The sequence below is a fragment of the Montipora foliosa genome, chromosome 7, assembly GCF_036669935.1.
Source record: "Montipora foliosa isolate CH-2021 chromosome 7, ASM3666993v2, whole genome shotgun sequence".
In the NCBI taxonomy this organism is placed as follows: domain Eukaryota; kingdom Metazoa; phylum Cnidaria; class Anthozoa; order Scleractinia; family Acroporidae; genus Montipora; species Montipora foliosa.
In genome coordinates this window covers 38,771,492-38,789,206 of record NC_090875.1, presented here as the reverse complement: position 1 = coordinate 38,789,206, position 17,715 = coordinate 38,771,492, and the positions used below count along the sequence as shown (strand labels likewise).

Here is a 17,715-nt window from a genome sequence, read left to right as displayed (position 1 = left end):
AGTCTCTCTTTAAAGTCAAGTTCGCTCGCTCTCTGGTGCTCATTTAACTTGACTGAAATTAGTTGAAATGAATTGAAACTATACGCCTGAGAGAATAAAAAAATGTCATAATAAGCAATTTAGACGTTACGCTAGCACACTTTCGACATTTAATTTAGCACAAATAAGGTTCTAGAATACTTCAACAGATCAGAAATTTAACTGGGGCCAAAATTGATGCCAAACGTTCAGGCGTAACCACAATAAGTATACGTTATAAATAAACGTAGTAATGTATGACCCTGCGGCAACCAGTGAACTTTGTTTTGTGGCTATTCAATATCATCACAGCCAATCAAAAACGAAACTTCGCCACGAAGACTGAAACAGTTCGCTGTCTATACGCCAAACAGGAAACCAAACGGGCTGCTAACATTCACAAATCGTTCAAAAATCCACACCCGTAACACACGGTAAGCAAACACTATACAAATACCAGTCTTTAGAACAGCAGCAGGTCAACGTACCTTTGCTTATAGAGGCGCAAAAATTTGGAACAACCTGAACGCTGATGTCAGAGAAAGCACAAACCTTCGTAGCTTCAAAAAGACTTTGAAAAGCCAATTGTTGAACTCCTCCTTAAGGACTCCAGCATATCTTAGGGACTTTTATACCATTGTTATAAAATTCATCATAATTTTAATATCAGTCATTTCATCAAACATTTTTTGTAAATAGTATCTGAAAAACCAGGACGGAAGATCCTATTAAAGTATTGTTGTTATTATTATTATTATTATTATTATTATTATTATTATTATTATTATTATCATTATCATTATATCAAGTGGGTGGGGACTGGAAAAGAGTGAGTTGTCATGGGAACATAATTTTTTATAGCCATAGGTGTGTTTCCTGTAGAACTATTAGACTACCAAGTTTCAATGGTCCGCTCTGCAGATTGACCAAGGTAGCTCTATTAATATTCTCAATATAATACTGGGTTTTAGTGTATGACGTCATCATTCATCTCATTTGGATATTTTTAAAACTTAAATATCTTCGGAACTAATGAAGATATTTGCAAACGGTAAATGGCGTTTTTGTTCTTTCATGGAATTCTATGTGATACACTCATACTACCACTTTACGTTTACGCTTAAAAGAGGCGATAGACTCAGCCTGCCTAACATCATTAGGTATATTGTTTCACAAATTTGTTATTGTATTAAAATAGAAGTCCCGAAAAGTTGATGTGCGATTATTGTTAATCTTTAAGTTCAGCCCTGAGCACGCTTGGCGCGATTGACTCGTAACAAAGGAAAAATAGTAATTAAATGTTAACTGGATCCAAAGGAAATCGATATTTCTTCTGTGTACGTTTCTACAAGTTGACTACAAGTCAGCGAAGTCTCACGCCCAACGATTTCTTTCCCATTTCCGGTATATTGCTTGTGAGTGAAGATAAGGCTTGTGATGTCACAAGGCCATATCATGTAATGATTTTGGCCACGTGCTACAGTCAAATAGCGGGTATTTCGAAAGCTAAATGTCGGGGTTTCAGCTATTTCGTACACTTTGTAACTTTCAAGTTGTTTTTTGGCGAACATTGAAATTTTAATAAACGGGCCGGGGAAAAACAAATCTTCAACTTTATTCATTTATATTGCGCAAGTATCAACTTAAAGTTTTCAAATGGGGCCCCTCTGAATGACCTGAATGCCATTGACGTTGAATTCCGTATACCTGACCGTGATAGATATCGAGGGCCCAAGAATCAGAAAGAGTAGTTACATGAGTGATACTGTTATCTAACTGGGAGTCTGAATTTTGTTTACTTATGATCATAGGTTACGTGTTGCTCTATTCAGTCAGGAAATACGTCTGCACGGCTGATGTACCAGGACATCATCTTAGACTTAGAAAGAATGTTAATTTGAAGCAAAAACATTAGCCCCTAGAGACAGAAGTAGCGACACTGTGTTATATATCTTCTTGGAAGAAAAGCCGGGCGAACGAAGCAAGCTGTGCACCCTCCTTAACTCTACGAAGAGGTTTCTTGTTTTCCCTCAAAACGTTTCAGTTACATTCGAATTTGGGATCACTTCAAAATCAACACACCTAACAGCTTTTCTATTAGGTTGTGTCATTCAAAGGATCTTTAGAAATCTCTCGATATTTTGATTGCTCTCAAGGCCGATTAAAGGAATAATTAATTACTTAAGTTGCACCCGAGTAACGTCCTTTTGTCCATCATTCCCCAAATTTCAATTTTGTTTCCTTTTTCCATGTGAGCGTTTCATTTCGTCCAGCAAAATTTCCGCATTTGATTGTGTTCTCCAAAGTGATCTTTTAGTCGCTTTTTGGCTTGTTTCTTTTTAACTAACGATGTTTTTGAGCACATTTTGTTTTTCAGAGCTGTTTCTTTTCTTGCCTCTGGAACGGTCCCCTCTTGAAAAGCGAGTACAAATTGTTCCTCGTGTTCCCTTTGACGGAATCGGGACGTGCTTTGATACTACTTAGAACAAAATGGTCATCTGTTGGAAGAAGAGGAACCAATTGTTCCGAGTTCGGAATCCCGAGGGGAACAAATCGGTCCTTATAATGGTTGGTTTGGGAACTATTGTTTCTAAAAATGTGTTCCTTTGGATAACATGGGAAGGTGCTTTTATGAAGATACGGAACAAAATGGTCCTTTATTGTTAAAAAGGGAACCAATTGTTCCGAATTCCCAATCTCGAGCGGAACAAATTGGACCTTAGTGGATGACTTGGGAACGTTAATGATTGACGATTACGAATAAACGATTGTGTGAAGGTGCAATTGATTGTGCGTCTCTATGCAAGTTGCATTATTATATGTCCCTAAATACGCCATTGATTGTCATACTATGCAATTGATCTTCTATTGGTGTTAATGATTAACCATTGCGCGAGATTGAAAGTACATTTGTTCTCGTTGATTGTCCAAATGTACAATTGTTCACCCGATGATCCTATTGAATGTTAATCCATATGCAAATAGCATTATTGAAAGTTCGTCAGTCGCCTTAATGAAGTCCATGGAAGTGCTAATGAACGTATATTTGCCGTATAGTTTCAACTGTTGACGTAAATGAATGTATATTTTTCCTAAATGAACAGCAAAAAGTGTAATGTTCCTAAAAAAAATGTTCCTTTCCATAACATGGGAACCAATTTTTCAGAGTTCCGGATCCCAAGTACGTGGAACAAATTGGACCTTAATGGATGATTTGAGATCTATTGTTCCTAAAAATGTGTTCCTTTCTATCACATGGCAACCAATAGGACATTTGCATGATGACGTCATTTGACTACGAGTACCAGAATCCTTCAGGTTTCGCTTTTTTCGTGTTAATTAGAGATATTGTTATTTTTACCCCACTGGGAATACAAGCTTTAAGTATGAAAAGAAAAACAAACTGAATTGTGGTAATTGTAGTCAAATGACGCCATCGTGAAAATTGCCGAGTTCCGAATTCCGAGCGGAACAATTTAGTTCTTTATGTGCGATTTGGGAACTATTGTTCATAAAAATGTGTCCCTTTTGATAACATGGGTATGGGTCTCCATCCCCGCCAAAATTCAAACTTGTGGTTCTTAAATCCAAACCTTGGGTAGACTTTCATATACCGCATCAAAATGGCGGAAGACAAAAGGACAATTGTTATTCTGATTAGGCCTTGTTGATTAGGTATTGTTATGTTCACTTTCTTTTCTTTTGTTTATTTAATTTGTCAACTCAAACACTCAATTGGTCGTTTCAAACATTCAATTCGGCAATTCAAACATTCGATTCGACAATTTAGACATTCATTTCATCAATTCAAACACTTAATTCGGCAACTAAAAGTTTCAATTCGTCATTCAATTCGGAAGTTCAAACATTTAGTTCGTTAGTCAAACATTCAATTCGGAATTGCATGTGTGATTGACGAATTGAATGTTTGAATTGACAAACTGAATGTTTGAATTTAATAAATGCAAGTTTAAATTGCGAGATGGAATGCTTGAATTGAAGGTTTGGATTTAAGAACAACAAGTTTAAATTTTGGCTTGGATGGATACCCATAGTTTTCTGCATGGACTAACTACAGCGGTGGTTTTCAATTGAGTGTCTTAAAACAGACACAAAGGTAAAGACTTTGACCAATCACAGCAGATGCAAGCAGCGCAATGAACCAATCCAAATTCGTAGCAATTCCATGTAATTGTAATTTGCTCAAAGCGCGGGAAAATATCGCTCTTTCAAGTCGCGCAGTGGTTTTCCTTCTCATTGGTTGATAAACTAGCGTGAGATGTTTACACCAATCACTAAGTGCAGCAATTGCAATCGCGTAATTACTTTTGACAGTCATTTGAAAACTTCTTTAAGCACTCCTCATTCAAAGATATGCCTGATGACGAATTGATTAAAGCAAAATTCAGTCTTCTGATGTTAACTGCCCGTTGTTTTGTTTCAAATTCAGGGGGCAGACAACTCTGCATGATCAACAGGTTATGGCAGTGAACTTAGTTTCTTCTGTTGGGGATACTGAAAGAGCATCGGAGCATACATGCACCGCGGGAGAGATACGTATTTGGAATTCGATAATAAGGAGGCAAGTGACAAGCCCGAATTATGACCAGCTGGTATATACATATTAAGACAGTGGATAGCGTTGAAGGTGCGCTCTGATTGGCTACTAGAACTTCAAACATCCTTTGCTATTGATCTCCGAGGAACTCGCGCGGGATTTGCGACCGAAAATATTGTCATCGTTGCAGAAATAAATGAGTTGAAATCGTCTTTTTCTGCAATATTATATCATTGTTTTAGTATATACTAGAACAGGAGTTCATCAAGGGGAGCCTCCGTCTCCACTAATTCCTTGAGTCAACCTTTTCCCGAGTAAATTTGTCTTCTAGGAACAGGTTTTTCTCGAGAGAGGTGTCATATTTTCCTTGAAGTTGAGATGGCTAGGCTCTGTTTTGATTGGCTTTTAACACAATAGGCGTGCTGAATCTCCTAAGAGACGCGTTCTATAAATAAATCTACTCGGGAAAGGGTTGCCTCCTAGGCCAAGTATGGAAGATAGAGGCTTCCCTTGATTACCTCCTGACTGAAAAACCTCAGTATTCACCTCAGTGTCGGTGGCCGCCTCAAGACTCAGTTAATATCCACCGCTATAGTCACTTCCATTTCGTTGAATAGCTGTTTATTATTATATGGCTACAATAGTACGTGCGTTCTGATTGGCTGCTGAGCGGGGAAGATTTCCTTGTAATAACTGGGCATCATGAAAATTTTTCTCGGCTCGACGGCCCTTTTGAGTTGAGAGTAAAAGCTACGAGCGCGTGGGCGAAAACAACAAAAAATATGAACAAAGTACAACTATATTTATAATAACTGAAAGAAAAACTAGTATACAGATATTTCTTTAGTATGAGCAAGCAACGAAGAGAGCGAGTTTTATTATCCAAAGGAAGAAGAACAGGCCAAAAACTGAGCAAAAAAAAAAAAGAAGCCATATAATAAATAACTTATTAACCTCGTCCGTTCGGTCATTACAGGAAATCTCAGACCTCGGCCTTGATATGTCGGTCTGAGATTTCCCTGTAATGACCGAACGGACGAGGTTAATAAGTGGTATTTATCACATGCTTTCTATATTGATCTGCGTGGTATATTTAGGTTTGTAAAAGTTTGAAAAGTTGTACAGGCCTTCTCAATGGTAATGATCTATTACAGAATTGACACAATGGGCCCTTTTACAGCTGGCGATCACATAGCACAAAAACCGCCATACCAGAGAACAAATTGCGCACTGGGGCACCTAACACAAAGCAACTTAATTTAAATCATAATTGTCTTCGTTTGAGATGTCGCAGACCGCAATTTGCTTTTCAGTATGGTGTCGGGTTTTTGTACGGCGTGATCGCCATCTGCAAAGGGCCCATTACAGTTTAATTAGGGAGTGAATACAACGATGACGTCGACCGCATTTTGGGTGGAACATGTTAAAGTTCTGCATGCCATGCACTTCTTTACGAGGGATCAAAACCCGGCCGGGCCAACACCCAGGGACTTTAAATAACTGAGGAGAAAGTGCAGCCTTTGTAATGACATCTGCAAAGGATTAGACTCTCTAATCTTCTCTGATAAGAACGGGAAACCGTAGGCCCCATCTGACAACCCTTCAATGTTCATAACCCTGTGGGACGCAAAAGAATTAACCTACACTCTATTTGCTTGGATTTCCCTGTATTGTGGTTTCTCCTCCGTGGTATAGGTAGAGGGCGGCAAGTTGGAAAACTGTAAAAGGCAAATTGCGTCTCCCTCTCTAAATAAAGTTAGCATATCGTATCGTATTTTCTGCGCTGAATATGGCGCGCTCTCTCTCCAAACCCAACTTGTGCTACTCCAATCTGAAGGGAAAGACCGTCGTTAAACACCAGGCCCCAGCGCAGTCCGCCAGATAAATCCCTTGTCAGTTAATAAGGCATGCCGAAACCAATTGCCATATCCAATGGATAGTGACTTATCCGGTGAAAGGCGTTATCCGCCATTTTGAACAACTAGTCCAGGTTTGTGAGCTCGCGAGACGTGACAACCTCAGACAAATCCACGTTTTCACTAAAAACGCTGGGCAAAGTCTATTAGGAGCATAAGCCCCGCCTTCCCCCCAGGGTATCATCGAGAAATGCATCTCAATAGGATTGTTTTTGGTGACTTTTTACTAATCCTGGAAAATTTATTGATAGGTCCATTCCTCGCACAGCTTATCTGAAATGGGGATGTCCAAATGCCACCAATTTTACTTTCTCAATAACCGAGATTTCTCAACATAAGGAGAACCAAACACCAATCTTTACTGATGCACTGTGCAATTATCCGCAAGGAAGGATGGTGGGCATAAGAATTTACCCCAGGGGCGTTGGCAGTGGAAGAGGCACCCACGTGGCTCTTTTCATTCATATGATACAAGGAGAGTACGACAGTCTCCTAGTTTGGCCCTTTTGTGGTACAATCACTGTTAGCGTCCTAGATCAGAGTGGTCCCGGAGGTCGCGACGAAATCAGTCGGGTGATGAAAGCGATGCCACATCTGTCAGCCTTCCAAAAGCCTCGTAATGCAATTTCCTGCACCGGGTATGGCTTTGCAAAATTCGCTCCAATTGAGAAGTTTTTTGGTCCTCCAGCTGTGAAAGACGATAAATTGTTCTTGAAAATAGAATTTTCAGGTTGAGCCTAAGACGAAGCAAATATCTGTGAAAATATGATATTTGAACTGCTTAAAAGTTAATGCTTAAAAAGTAAGAATACATGGGTTGCAACTAGTCTCAAAAGACAAAAAATGACGTCATGTACAACGGCTGGTGGACGATCTTTCGTATTCGTCCACCGACATATGCATGGTGGCGATGAAAAGTGAAAACCACTTATTGATGAATACATTTCTGGGGTGCTTACATAGCGTGTAGTGGATGGATAGCTCATCCTCGATTTAGCTACAATAGTGCAATGTGCTAGAGACCACGTTCCCTTTTAAGTCCATATTAGGCCGTTCCATTTGGTTAATTTAATAGAGACACTACCGATAGCTAAAACTACTTAATTAATATGATAATTTTAAATATATTTATTTGATGCATTATTATGGTATAGATTTGTAGGATAGTATTTAACTTGGGCCTTTTTTGATATTTTGCCCAGAAAGAACGATTTTTTTAAACATAGTTTTAGGTTTTTGGTCATTTAGTTGGCCGGTTAACTTTTAATAAAGATTACATATTTTCTGGTATTTTTTAGTAAAGATTTTATCTTTTATAACATTAGTCTTTTTGCGTTGTTTGAGCACATTTGTGCGCACGTTTGCAAATGATATATATATATATATCTGTGAATCACCTCCGGGTGATCCGGTGTAGTCCTGTTCCTGAATGTTAAAGCATTGCCGGGGAACCCCGTGGCTAACAATTATCTTCACTGATTGCTCTGTTGCCAGCAGCGTTGTCGTGATGGTGCAGTGGTTAGCACACCCGACTAGTAACCAGGGGGACCCGGGTTCGATTCCCACTCACGGCACATAAGTAGACAGGAAATCGACTTGTCTGCATAGAGTGCTCGATATCCTTAGATAGAGCAGAAATAAATGATTTGGTTGAAAAGTTAAAACAAGACTAGATGTTGCATCTCGACAACGCTGTTTCGTGAGTTGCCTCACTCATGAGGAGTTTAATATTAAATGTATATTGTGGTAAATCATTTATTGTGGTAATCATATATATATATATATATATATATATATATATATATATATATATATATATATGCAGTTAGTTATATATATATATATATATGTATATATATATATATATGATGAGGCCCAGAAGGCCGAAACAGTACTGTCTGCAGTTAAATATAGCTCTTTGGCATTACAAAACTTTTGCTTTCATGTCCAAATTGAGCACTCTACTGGGAGTCATTGCCGCTAGCAATTGCGCATGCTCACTAGCTCGCTAGTTTGAGCACTCTGGCATGGCTTAGATGTACCACATGTGTGGGACATTCGGGGTGGCTTTATAAGCTTAACCTCCATCCCAGACATCAGCACTGCACTGATGAGGCCCAGGCCTTTTGTCAGTTTGTAGTTGGGCTATCCCAGGGCGGAGCTCTATCGGTTTGTGAGTCGATTTTCTCCTGTCCAAATTGGTGCCCAAGGGGGGTCGTTGCGGCCTTTCCCCTCGTGGTTCTGCACGTTCCTGCACGTTCCATTACATCATGTCTGATCTTGGTAATCCTGATGTTCCGCGTTCTTGGGCTAATGCTTCTGAAGATTTATATAGTCCAGTCTCAGCGTCGTTTCCGCTCTCCGGAGAAGCTGGTCTCTCGACGAATGAGGACGCCCATATGGAAGTGAATCCCTCTTCTGCCTTACCATCTGCTTCTTCCTGCGATCCTGGTGTGGTCTTGTCTCACCCCTCTGCTTTTAATAGTAGTCCATCGTATCTTGGAAGTTCACCGATGAATGTTTCTTACGCAGCGGCTGTTACCGGAGACCGCCGTAGCCTCAACGGCGGATCCACTGCTGCCCGTCCATTTGTCACGCGATCTTTCCTCTCTCGTTTTGAGAAAGATCACTTCCACCCGCACAATGTCATTCCGGATCGACCTTGCACTGCCTTTTTTACCTTAGAGGATACAACTGTTACCTCAAAGCAGATCTTTGATAGCTTAATCCGTGATGGCATCCCAGCCTCGGCAGTTCGTTGCCTCCAACGGGCACCCAATGGTACAGTTCACATCTCCTTCTCCAACTCTGAATTTCGCGACCTTTTTGTGAGTAAGTCCTCCTTTATTGTGGCTAATCGTACCACCGTTCCTCATCCGGCTCGAGCTAAGGTTGTATTTGTGACTGTGTATGACGCCCCATACGAGTTACCGGACACAGCTCTGGACCATCGTCTGAAGAAGTATGGCCGTATCTACTCTTCCCGCCGTGGAAGGGTTCAGAGTTTTCCCAATGTCTTCAATGGCATGCGCCATTACCGTATGGATATAACTTCCCCTATCCCTTGTTATCTCCGCTTCGGGAAGTTCCTCCTCCGTGTCCAGTATGACAACCAGCCAAAGACCTGCCGCCGATGTAATGGCCTTGATCATCTGGCCAAAGATTGCCAAAACCTGGTCTGTTTCAACTGTGATTCCATCGGTCATGTCTCCAGATCCTGCCCTGATTCGATGAAGTGTTGTATTTGTAAGGAACATGATCACGTGGCCATTGACTGTCCTTTCTCCTGGTTCCAGCGCCCGCACTCCTACCGTGACACTGTTGACCCTTCTGTTGGAGAGAATGCTCGTGCTGGAGAGACGCTTTCTGATACTGATGATGATGATGATGATGATGATGATGATAATGGTGATGATGATAATGGTGATACTGCTGTGAATGATAATGATGATAGTGATGTTGCTTCTATGAGTGCTTCCCTCTCTGCGGATCCGGAAGTTCCTTCTGTTACGCCGCCGGATGCTCCTGTCTTGCGTTGTGATGCTCTAGATGATGCTGATGATCCCAATGACATTTCAGAAGAACCTGTGGTAGCAGCAAGTGAACAGGTGGGTCTAGATAGCGCTTCTGCCATCGAGGTATCCCCGCCTGCTGGTGTGCTTCCTTTTCGGAGAAAGCGCCCTCGGCCGGATCGGGATGCCTCGGGAGGTCAGGATTTTGATGTAGATTTGTTTGAGCCCACTTAGGCCCTTTGCCTTCAGGTGCTGCACGATCAATGTCAGAGGCTTGAGCGATAGGAAGTTTATTTCGATCACTGATTATTTTTATAGCGCGAATCTTGATTTTTGCTGTATTCAAGAGACTATGGTTTCTAATGTGACTATCCAGTCCTCCTTTTCTTCCCGCTGGCGCGGCCCTAGCTTTTGGGCCCCGGCGTTTGGAAGAAGAGGGGGCGTTGCGATTTTGTGTTCTGACCGTTTTCGAGATAGACTATCAGTTTGGCAAAGGGACTCAGAGGAGCGTGTCCTCAGTCTTTTATCAGTTTTGGTGACATTAATGTCAACCTTGTTAATTTTTATGTGCCTACGATTCCAGCTGAGAGAAGAACTTTTCTTCGGTCGGCTCATGCATATTTTTTTCCCAACTCTCGGCTTGTTTTAGCGGGAGATTTCAACTGTTACGATTCCAGTTTAGACAAAATGGGAGGTAACATTTCTGTCGATTCGGGTTTACCCGATTTCAAATCATCTTGTAGTATTAGAGATGCATGGCGTTTCAAACATCCTAGAGAGCGTCAGTTCACGTGGTTTAACCACGATTTCAGTATTGCAAGCAGATTAGACAAATTTTTTGTCTCCCGTGTTCTTTGCGATTCGATTAGTGAGTGTAGCATCCTCCCATGTGTTTATTCTGACCATGATTTTGTTGTTCTAGAGCTTGATCTGACAGATCCAGCTAGATCTGGGCCGGGTGTTTGGAAGTTTAATAATTCCCTCCTCCAGGATAGAGCTTTTTGCTCCGAGATCTCTGATTTGATTGATGCATATCTATCTTTTCGCCACGTTTTTTCTTCGACTAAGGAAATGTGGGAGTTGTTAAAGAAGGATTTCATGTCAACTTCGATTTCTTTTGCTCGTGATAGACGTAAGGAGCTTTCTAGAGATAAAGTCCTTCTCACCAATCGACTGATCGTGCTGAAGCGGCGTTTAGCTTCAGGGATTTCGACATTTTTATCAGAGATCTTAGAGTTAGAAGCCTCTTTAAAATATATCTTTGACAGTGAATTAGAGGGTTCTAAAATCAGAAGTCGTGCTAAGTGGTTGGAGGAAGGTGAGGCCCCCACTAGGTTTTTCTTTAATTTAGAAAATCAACGACACGAAAATCCTTAATATCGTCAGTTTTGACTCCAGAGGGGGATGAGGTCTCCTCTCTTGCTGAGATGACGGAGGCTCATGAGCGCTTTTATTCTGCCCCCTTCGCTGAGGAGGAGATTGATCTTGAGGTTTAACATGAGCTTCTTTCTCACGTTTCGAACCGTTTGTCGGATTCCGATCGAGAATCTTGTGAGGGCCTCCTTTCCTTAGATGAAGCTACACAGGCCCTTAACCTCTCTGATAGGAATAAGACTCCTGGATCAGACGGTTTGACAGTTGAATTTTATTTAAATTTTTGGTCGGGGCTTGGCCCCCTTTTAGTCGACGTTTTCAATGAAAGTTTAAGTGATGGCGAATTGTGCGAATCTATGAAATTTAGTGTTACTCGCCTAGTATACAAGAGGGATGATCGTAAGGACTTGAAGAACTGGCGTCCAATCTCCCTCCTTAATGTAGATTATAAAATTTGTTCTAAGGCTTTCGCTTTACGGTTAGCTAGGGTTTTGAGTTCTACTATCAGCCCTGATCAAACTTGCTCTGTTCCAGGAAGGACTATCGCTTCTAATTTAGCTCTATTGCGTGATACTTTAGATTACATTGACCGCACTGGGGAAACGGGGATTCTAGTTTCGTTGGACTAGGAGAAGGCCTTCGATCGGGTTAATAGGTCTTTTCTGATGACTCTTCTTGAGCATTATGGCTTTGAACCTTCCTTTTGCAATTGCATTCGTACGCTTTATAATGGTGCTTACATGCGTATTCTCGTTAATGATTTTCTTTCGAATCCTGTCCCTTTGCATCGAGGTGTACGGCAGGGCGGCGCTTTGTCGCCTATGCTTTACATCCTGTGTGTAGAGGTTTTAGCTTGTAAGGTTAGAGATTCTCCTGACATCGATGATTTCTCCTGCCTGGGGCTGGGGGGATCCAGTTTAAGGTCGGGCAATATGCGGATGATACAACAGCAATTGTCAAGAATGACCGCTCTCTTGTTTCGCTCTTCCGTGCAATATCCTTATATGAGAGAGGCACCGGAGCAAAGCTGAATGTCTCTAAGACTGAGGCCATGTGGCTTAGTGCTTGGAAAGACCGCCATGACAAGTCACTTGGCCTCAAATGGGTGCAAAAAATGAAAATTCTCTGGATTGTCTTCGGTACAGTTGATGTGAATCGCGATAATTGGGAACCCCGTTTGTCAAAACTTGACAAGTCCTTATCCCTGTGGAAGTCGCGGTCTCTATCCTTGATTGGCAAAGTTCTGATCTTGAACATTTTTGGTTTAAGCAAACTTCTCTATGTTAGTCGTGTTTTGGATCCTCCCAGATGGGTCTATGACAAGTTAAATCGTTTGATTTGGCCTTTTTTTGTGGGGCGCCAGGTTAGAGACTGTGGCCCGTAAGACTATTGTTTGCCCTACGTCTGAGGGAGGTTTGGGTTTGAAAGACTTTGTATGTCAGGGAAAGGCTTTACGCCTCGTAGCCTTAGTTCTTGGCGAGTCGTGTCACAAGTGTTTTTATATTGCCAAGTATTTTTGCGGTGCCCGCTTGGCGCCCCTGCGGCCTGAGTGGTCAACGCTGCGCGACAATCTGACGCCCAGCGCTGCCCAGCCCACTAGTTTTTACGTCTCGGTTTTGAGCTCCCTTCAGTCTGTGAATATCCCCCGCACCTTTATTTTTTCGGCGAAGTCCCTTTATCCGCTTTTTCTAAAGAAGGCTTACACTATTCCGATTCTTCCAGCTTTTTGGTCTCCCTTCGTATCTGCGCGTTTTTCCCTGTCTCGTCATTGGCGTTTAGTCCGTGATGATTTCACCGAAAACTTCAAAAACGACTTAGCCTGATTAATTACTCTTCGTGCGATTAAAGTGCGTCGCTCCCTTCGTGATTGGGGTTATATAGGATCCTCCCGCTGTGCGTCTTGCCCTAGGGATGAAACTATTGACCATTGTTTTTTACACTGCCCGCGCGTTCTATTGGTTTGGTTCCACTTCTTACCCCTCCTAAATAGCCTCCTGACTTCGCCTTTTAGGCCGAATTGCGCTTTTGTCTTCTTTTATGAGTTCCCCACTCCTCATGCAAAGAACCTCTGCCTTATCTTATACTTGATCAAGTCTATTTTATATGGAATTTGGAAATTACGAAATAAGGCTGTATTTCACAACGGTAGAGAAAACTCCAGAGTAGTACTATGGGGGAATATAGGCCGGTTTTGAATGGAGCAATCTGATTGGTCGAGAGCGATTTTTAATGAGATGCATCGTGTTCTGATTGGTGGATATTTTTAGGTCCGCCATTATCACGTGCACACGTGAACAGGATTGGTTGAGACGGTGGGGTCAAAGTCCATTTGACGTCATAACCGGGGGAGTCAAACAGAAAGTATGTTTGGAATGTGGACCGAGATCCGGGGGGAACATGAAGGAGACCAGAGTGGTTTGGTTTCTCGAATCATAACGGTTTAATCAAACAAAACTTATTTACAAGCGGGAACGTGTGAGGAGACCTGGTGTCTAACCTCGTCCCTTGAATAAACAATGGTGTAGGAATCCAGAACCTACTACCCTACTAAAAAGTTTAACAAAGCTAAACAACATAAAATCATGATGGATGGGTCGTCCATAGCGCGGCTCCGAGCTAATGGATGTAGATACAGGATTCGAAATAACGTGACATGAAAGCGGTCCCAATAGGAAGGACAACGCAAAGGAACGGGTGTGGTACCTATTTGGCAAAGACCTTCCTTATGTTTGGCAAATGCATCGGAGGCACACGTCAACTTCCGAACAAGTTTCTTCGGACTCTGTCCACGTCTGGGTTCTGGGCGATTTGGGGAAAGTATTTGTTCCCCGCCACGAGCAGACTGGTCCGACAGTGAGGACATTGCCAATCCTTCCTTTGGTGCTGGTTCATATAACCATACTGCGTGGCCAGGAACGCGTAGAGACACCGGTCGTGCATCCTCTGTTTGCAGCAAAACATCTTCATGGGGGTGGATCGGTGTCGGAGTTTGCGCAGGGATCCCAGGTGGCGACAAATGGCTGCAAACGTCAGATGCTCGAGCTTGTGGGGCTCCGTTAGATGGTATTCGAAGCAGATCACGCATTGGTTCTCTGCTTCGAATTGTTTCTGCTCTCGTTCTCGTTGCTCGGCTTTCTTCCGCTCGAGTTGCCGTGTCTTTCTGAGGATCTCGTCCTTGTTCTCTTGGTATATCTGGTATATACGGTTGAGTCTTTCTCTGGCCCTTCTGGCTTGCAAGCGCGTGACAGGTGGCATATTGTCGAAGCATCACAAACAGAATGAAGAGGTTTAGGATCGCGCGCTCTTATAAGAGACCCTGATGGGTCATGTGATAGGTCAGGTGACTTAGAGGGGGGGATGGGGGGGTACCCCTCCAGGAAAGGTCTCTTCTTGAAAACGAGGTCCATAGAGGTCTATAAGAACCGAGGCGTTGGAAGGATCATCATTTTTTTGTTCTTTGAAAAGTCTATGGGAGGTTGTTTATCCATCGCAGAAGTAACGAGAGATATGCGACGAGCACAGAGGCAAGAAAGAAATGGTCGATTGATGGTCAGTGTGATGAATGTTGTCATCGGTCGGGGTCACGGAAGCAACGACAACAACAACAACAACGTTGTTCCTACAATGGGATTTGCTGGCCCTATATTTAACATCTCGACTCGGCAGAAAGACAAAGACAAAGAGGTGGACGACGTAGAAATGAAGGCAGTTGTCCGTTGGGCGGGGAAGGCCAAACCTGCAGGACAATTCCTCGATGCCGATGATACCTCTGAGTTCCCCTGTGTCATCTGTGGCGAAGAGGACTTTGAATCAAAATGTGATAACAATGTGACAGCGTTTCTGGAGAAGGTCAATAAACAACTACCTGGAGGCATCCAAGGCGCCAAGATCAAACCAGACCTTTTGGTGGAGATGGGATGTTGCCACCAAACCTTGCACGTGGGCTGTGTGTTGACATGGTGGTTGACCCGAAGCCATTGGACCTGTCCTCATTGTCGGGAGGTCTACCTGGAGGGTAACGAGAAACAGAACTACCCTCGGTACGATGAGCGTCAGGACATCATCGTCCAACAAGTCTATGATGCCGTGACCCGGACCATCTGGAATCTGAACACAGATCCCACGGACGACGAGTTTGAGGACGACGACGACGACAGGTTTGAGTTTACAGATTTGTCGGATGATGATTTGACCACTTTGGAGGGACTGTTGGGACGTTGACATTTTGTTTGTTTTTTAGTGACACTGTGGAATATTTGATGGAACAAGCACATCGCAGTGAACGTTTTATTCGTTGGTTTGTGTATCGTTTTCCTCATCGTGAATTCACGGAATGGGTGCGTGCCAATAGAGAGACACGACTGTATTATTATCGAAAGTACCTTCGTGACTGGGCGTTTCCTGGTTAGTGATTATTTGTAAGTTAAGAGGACACCATTGTGAATTAAAAAACATGTTTTATTTTCATTGGCGGTTACATTTGTGTTCTTTAAGAAAATAGTTCAACTTGGGTAGAGGGAACGTCTTCCAATGGGCAGGACGTAACGGGGTCCTGGGTGTCTGACTGGCTAGCATTCTTTGCGTGCGTTCGTGATTGATGTAACGCGTGTCGTAAGACAAGAGTCGCTGAGACCGCATCCATTGGACGAAATGGTAGCATTCGACTTGAGGGCAATGTAACTGTAAGGGATGCTGATGTTGTCCGCACGACCCGACGGAGAGACGGGGTAGATCGTCGAACTTGGGACATCCCCATCGTTCCAAGTCTAGACGAGGAATCTGCCAGGTATCCAACCATTGACCTTCCATGCCTCCTTTGTGAGCCACGAGGGTCCGTTGTGGGGTCTTGAATTGTTGGTAGAGACGACGGACATCGACCAGGAGTTCACTGGCTACGTGATAGCCTTGTCCTGGATAGTAGGGAAGACCATGGACGTACTTGGAGACGTAATGAGCGGTACGTTGATCTTTGGCAGAGAGATGAGGCCATCCCACACAAGGTTTGTAGTGGATGGATCCATGATGAGTCCCAGTATGGTCGCAGTATCCCAGTTCTCTAGGTAAGATCTGTCGCCCACTGCAAAAATATTCCAGATCAAGAACGAGACACACTTCATCCAAGGGGTGTTTCGTCGTCGTCTTCGGAGGAGGATTCGGCGGAGGACCAGTAGTCTTTGGTGGACCACCCTCGTTTGGACCACCAGTGGTTGCGCACATCTGGGTCGGGGTCGTCAGCATCGTCGAAGATGTATTTGCACTCTGAGCACACATTAGCATCCGGTTTCCAGGTCTTTAAGGCTGACAAAGGGAGTCGGTTCTTTTCGTACTGACAACACTTGCACAAGTAACGATCCAGGAGAGCGTCTATACGTTTGAGGAGTCGTAAGGTGATGGGATCGTCGTCTTCTGTTTGCGTGGTCGCATCAGACATGCTGTGACAAATGGAGAGTCCCAGAAAGGAGTTCAGATTTTTATGAGAGCGTCCACGTGGGAGGCACGTGAAGACCAGGCACGAGAGGAACACGTGTTACGGGTTATAAAGGACGGTGTCGTGCGAGCCCGGATCCCATTGATCACCATGAGTACGTCGTGGCAATACGGAGGTGTGTCTCCTGCTAGGTATCCTGGCTTGGGTAAAAAACCGACCAAACGAGGTAAGAAGAAAGACGATGTCGTTCGTGAAGCAGCTCAACCGCCTGCCAAGATTTACAAGGAAGCGCGTGAGAAAGCGGCCACCAAACGAAAAGAGGAGATCAAGAAGAAGGACGAGGAACTGAATCAAGCGGCTCGTGAGTTGGATGCTCTGCTGGCCTCCGTGCCACCCGAGTTGCCTTCGTACGAACAGGTGATGGCCACGATGCCCCTCGAACAGAAAGATCCGCCGTTTGTGGTATCCTTGGCCGAAGGCAGGGTGCACCATGACGTGCCTTTCGAGCCTACTACCACAGTTCCTGAACCACCACCACCACCACCACCCGTGGTGTCACCCTCGTCGTCCCGATCCTCGCCGCCACCTCCATTGACCGGTCCGAAGGACGTGCTGTGCCCGTTTCATGCCACACCGTTGACAGGTGGCTTGACCAAGAATGGGGCTCCGTACCTGTACTGCCGAGATTATGATGGGGTGTGTCCTTTGTTTGTGATGGGTGCCGATCGAATCCAGACCTGGATCGATGCCATCGAGGCGCAGCTGCATGAGGATGTCCGACGAGGACACTGGCATTGCTACCATCAGGAGAAGGCGCGTTTGTCGCGGACGGTGAAACCAGACTCTCCTAACAAGGATCGTTTCTTCTTAGCCTGTCGACAAGAGGAATCGTGTAAGTTTTTCCAATGG

At 43.5% G+C, this 17,715-nt stretch overlaps 1 protein-coding gene across 2 annotated transcripts in view; it reads left to right on the top strand.

Moving 5' to 3' along the window:
* LOC138009482 (TNF receptor-associated factor 6-like) overlaps positions 1–7,770 on the top strand; it is a 14,099-nt gene extending 6,329 nt beyond the window's left edge. For both annotated transcript variants that reach the window (XR_011124410.1, XM_068856515.1), the window contains exons 2-3: positions 4,469–4,600; positions 6,744–7,770. Coding sequence is in view for 1 of the 2 variants with exons in the window: in XM_068856515.1 (XP_068712616.1) it covers positions 4,469–4,600; positions 6,744–7,227 (616 nt within the window). In the remaining variant the exon portion in view is untranslated. The remainder of the gene's footprint in view (positions 1–4,468; positions 4,601–6,743) is intronic.
* The last annotated feature ends 9,945 nt before the right edge of the window (positions 7,771–17,715 follow it).